Source organism: Coregonus lavaretus, assembly GCF_964263955.1.
Source record: "Coregonus lavaretus genome assembly, contig: HAP1_SCAFFOLD_423, whole genome shotgun sequence".
NCBI classification, from domain to species: Eukaryota; Metazoa; Chordata; class Actinopteri; order Salmoniformes; family Salmonidae; genus Coregonus; species Coregonus lavaretus.
This window is the reverse complement of record NW_028161275.1, coordinates 175,001-180,000: the sequence shown is the minus strand read 5'-3', so window position 1 is coordinate 180,000 and position 5,000 is coordinate 175,001. Positions and strand designations below refer to the sequence as shown.

The 5,000-nt window shown below is 48.3% G+C and overlaps 1 protein-coding gene across 1 annotated transcript in view; it reads right to left on the bottom strand.

The window, feature by feature from the left end:
- Positions 1-4,859: 4,859 nt before the first annotated feature.
- LOC311120931 (histone H1-like) overlaps positions 4,860-5,000 on the bottom strand; it is a gene marked incomplete at both ends in the record, with an annotated part of 624 nt that continues 483 nt past the window's right edge. Inside the window, one exon of the mRNA XM_084195487.1 lies at positions 4,860-5,000. This exon is cut by the window's right edge and continues 483 nt beyond it. Within this exon, the coding sequence (XP_084051613.1) occupies positions 4,860-5,000 (141 nt within the window).

Here is a 5,000-nt window from a genome sequence, read left to right as displayed (position 1 = left end):
CAGACCGGAAATACGCTTCACGCCGCCGCGGCGAGCCAGACGGCGGATAGCGGGTTTGGTGATTCCCTGGATGTTATCGCGGAGAACTTTGCGGTGACGCTTGGCGCCTCCTTTTCCGAGTCCCTTGCCGCCTTTGCCTCTTCCGGACATGGTGTGTTCGCTAGTTGAGTTCAAGTGAATGAATGATTTCAGCGCCGGTGCGCGGTGCGCTATTATCTGCGTTTGGTCGACCTGATTGAGGCCGGCGGCACAGAAAGCGCGCCTCTGTTATATGTTCGGAGGCGTTGCAAAGGGGAGGGCGCTCGTTCTAGGGGACTAGGGAGGAGCGATTTCAAAGATGACGTGAAAGCAACTAACGTGCGCGGGAAACATACTCAAATACTGATATAGGCTATGTGGAACACAAGGCCAAACTGTGACAACTGGGAGATCAGCTAGTACACTGTGTCCCTCTCCTCATATTGTTGTTGTTGTTGTTGTTGTTGTTGTTGTTGTTGCACCTGATTCTACTCATTGAGGACTTGGTAATTTAGGTGACAGGTTGTTCAATCAGCTGTGGCTGTCCAGGCCTACAAGAAAAATGGGTCCTGTTGGGGGTAGCCTACTCTACCGCTGGAGTTGGGAAACACTGAAATGGAAGGGGGACACGCAGTGAGCAAAACTCCTAACCACATAAAAACACAGACACTTGAGATCATTAAGAGCTATAAGGAGTCCATCAACTACCTGGTCAGTCAAGTCATATAGGGGGGGATTTCATGGCCACCTGCTGGAGCAGAAGTCATGTTTGCCAACACTGGCCTTAAAATCATTAAATTTAGGAGCTATAAGGAGTCCATCAACTAACTGGTCAGTCAAGTCATATAGGGAGGGATGTCATGGCCACCTGCTGGAGCACAAGTAATGTTTGCCAACACTGGCCTTAAAATCATTAGGAGCTATAAGGAATAAATCAACTCATCATTCAAGTCATATAGGGAGGGATCTTAGCACCACCTGCTGGATCAGAAGTACCCTTCACCGTAGGCACAAGAGAGCCATCATCTCTCAACCGGTGCAATTTCCATAAGTATGTGGTAATAAAACAAACAACGACAGCTCCTCATATAGGCAGTGGTTTCACACATTTTTCTCCAAGATGTTCAAACGTTCATAGATGACCAGCAGGGTCAAATAATAAGCACAGTGGTTGTAGAGGTTGCAACAGGTCAGTCAGTACATCAGGAGTAAATGTCACTTGTTGTTAGTGTTGTAGTTCCTATTTCTACGGTGTTGCCTACCTGCAGCAATCATGATTTACCTGCAGTGTTGATTGCAATTACGTAATTTGTCAACTCATAATAACAGATGTTTTGCAAACCGTTGATGTTTAAATAAATGGATTCCCGGTGTCCGGATACCTTTTCTCTTAAGGGATGTGATTGAGTGAATCCAAAGTAAGTTGGTCTAAATACATAATAGGATGAATCATTCAGGTAAAATAACACAATGTCTATTTGAGTCGAATCAACGTAATATAATCCTTTTTACGTCTCTATCATCTTTACTCAATGTATTGGACCACATCAACTCAACTTACTCAAGCTTATCTACTCATAAAAACAAGCAAAAAGATCTACTCAACAATATGACGTGTGCTTTTGTTGACTGTAATAGCTTGAGTACATTCCACAAAGTCATTTTTTACAGTGTATCTAAAGACACGTTTGTTGTGGTGATGCACTTTTTCTTTGACGTTGAACTTGCATTGAACAGACAAATCCATTTCGTTACAACCCTTTTGTAGTATGACTTAGGAATATTTGTTGATGATCCTAATGTCTATGCGTGAATAGTGATTGGTTGTTGGTGAAATATTGCTGAGAACCCATCATTTCCTGGCCTTTTTTCACTATTGAGCTATTTTGAAACATTTGTTTTGCTATTGGATTCATAATGGTGACCTGGGACAAGTAATTAGTGAAACCAGAGTTCAGCAGTTGCCATTAAAGCGATCGAACCAAGTCATCCTAATAGGCTAGTATTAGCCTAAAGCAGGGTTTCCCAAACTCGGGCCACATTTTGGGAGTTTTTGCCCTAGCACTACACAGCTGATTCAAATAATCAACTCATCATCATCAAGCTGGGAGTATTAGAATCAGTTGTGGAGTGCTAGGGCAAAACGCAAAACGCGCACCCCTTGTGGACCCCAGGACCGCGTTTGGGAAACGCTGGCCTAAAGAGCAAATGCTGAAAGGGACTCACCATGAGGTGCAGTACCCACATTTAACCACAAGATGGCCTCCGTGCTCCATTGTAAAGTTTGGGCCTCTGCATGAGTCTCTCAGCAGCACTGCAACATGGGACTTTCAAAGTAAGTTGGCATGCAATGTTTTTTCTGGACTGCATGCAAGAGGCTATTATTACACACAACTAATAGTGTCAATTATTCATCTGAACACAATTCTTGTTACTATTCGGCCTATATTATCACTCGTTTCTTTTTCCCCTCCTTTGTAAAGCATTTTACTGTGTTACTATATAGTTCAAAGGAAGTGGATGATGCCAGATGGTTGTGTATATACACACACACAAACATTGAAGCTAGACTTCAGGCAACTAAAAAGGTGCAATACGTAGCTTTTAGACGTGTTAGTGAACAACATACATGGTGGCTAATGTAGAGGTGCGTGTATACATGGAACAATTGTGCCTTTTTGATGGAAATATGGAGGTGGCTCTTAAAAGAGCCTTTGGGGGATATTCGAGTTCAGGTCATCCTCATTTATGCGCGCTCTCCGCGAATACGGCGGGCCAGCTGGATGTCCTTGGGCATGATGGTCACCCGCTTGGCGTGGATGGCGCACAGGTTGGTGTCCTCGAACAGGCCGACCAGGTAAGCCTCGCTAGCCTCCTGTAGGGCCATCACGGCGGAGCTCTGGAAGCGCAGGTCGGTCTTGAAGTCCTGGGCGATTTCTCGCACCAGGCGCTGGAAGGGCAGCTTGCGGATGAGTAGCTCAGTGGACTTCTGGTAACGACGGATCTCTCTCAGAGCCACGGTGCCGGGCCTGTAACGGTGAGGCTTCTTCACACCGCCGGTGGCCGGGGCACTCTTGCGAGCAGCCTTAGTGGCGAGCTGCTTCCTGGGGGCTTTGCCACCGGTGGATTTGCGAGCGGTTTGCTTGGTTCTGGCCATGGCGCTGCTCTGACAGTCGGGAGTATAGCCTCGAAATGCCTATGTGAAGTTTATAAAGCCGGCAGTGGCGCCTGCTGATTGGACACCATCTCCCCACCACCCCGATTGGCCCGTTTCGCAGGCCTCCTCCGTTGGCCATTGGACGGGAGGCCCGGCCTCTCCAAAACTCAAACTCCCGGTGCGCGCGCAATAGGACGCCGCCGGCCCTTTACGCGCAATAATAGTCGCCAAAGTCAAGAGTGACAGCTTATAGGCACGTATCATCTAATGCTAGCCTGCTATGGCAAATGAGGCCAAGTAGGTGTTGTTGTTCATGCAAGGCCTCATGTGGGCACAGAATGTCGAAATAGTTGTGTATACACCCACTCAATGTATTGCGGTCATAGAAAGGTACTTTGCGCTTTTGGAGAGCTAGGTGGTTGGCTCTTAAAAGAGCCTTTGGGGGTTGAGTAGTCAAGTTGAAGTCGCAGTAGCGAATTTACTTGGCTTTGACTGCCTTCTCGGTCTTCTTGGGGAGTAGGACTGCCTGGATGTTGGGCAGCACACCACCCTGAGCGATGGTCACACCGCCGAGCAGTTTGTTCAGCTCCTCGTCGTTACGGACGGCCAGTTGCAGGTGACGGGGGATGATACGAGTCTTCTTGTTGTCACGGGCAGCGTTGCCGGCCAACTCCAGGATCTCAGCAGTCAGGTACTCGAGTACGGCGGCCAGGTAGACTGGTGCGCCAGCGCCCACACGCTCGGCGTAGTTGCCTTTGCGCAGCAGCCTGTGCACACGGCCCACGGGGAACTGGAGGCCAGCACGGGATGAACGGGTCTTTGCCTTCGCCCTGGCCTTGCCTCCGGTTTTGCCTCTTCCGCTCATATTGGTAGCTTGAGAAAGTCACAGAAAGTCTGAATGAGCCGCTCGCCACTTCGAGAGCCGTACATATACCTCGCCACAAGAGGCAACGATTGGCCACCGGGCCGGTGTGGCCTTATCCAATTGGAGCGAGGGACAGACAGATGGACAGACAGACAGCCCTAAGCCGGTTCCCACCCACAGGCAGCGAGTGAGAGGCTACTTTGTTTCCCTCCGACTTTGTTACTTTGTGTCATTTCGCGTGAGCGCCAAAATGTCCGAAATGACATCCACACATTATTTCTCTCCAAATGGGAAACAAACAGCTGGTGAGGGTGCACTCTTGAGTTTGAAATCGAAGCCACTATAGTATTGTTATTGTTATTACATGGCACTTGTAACACATCACAGCAGCCTGCCTCTGAACGGGAATAGCCCAGTGGCTCATATATAAAAATGGCTGTTGAGGGTGCACTCGTGAGTTTCAATTCGAAGCCACTATAGTATTGTTATTGTTATTACATGGCACTTGTAACACATCACAGCAGCCTGCCTCTGAACGGGAATAGCCCAGTGGCTCATATATAAAAATGGCTGGTGAGGGTGCACTCGTGAGGTCGAATTTCTGAGCCATTTTGGCCCTCTATTATATGCCTCTCCCTTCGCACACACCCAGAGTGGGACAATGTTGTGTGCGTAAAAGTAGCCTAGTGTGCGTAATTTCTTTTCCACGACAGGTAGTACATGGAAATCAATGCGCTTTCTATGGAAAGAGGTGGGTGGCTCTTAAAAGAGCCTTTTGTGGTACAACATGTATCGAGTAGAACACTGTTTGTAATAGGTTTACTTCTTCTTGGGGGCTGCCTTCTTGGCCTTGGCTGCCTTGGGCTTGGCGGCTTTGGGCTTGGCTGCCTTTGTAGCCTTCTTGGGGCTCTTGGCTGCCTTCTTGGCCGCTGCGGCGGGCTTCTTCACCTTCTTGGGGCT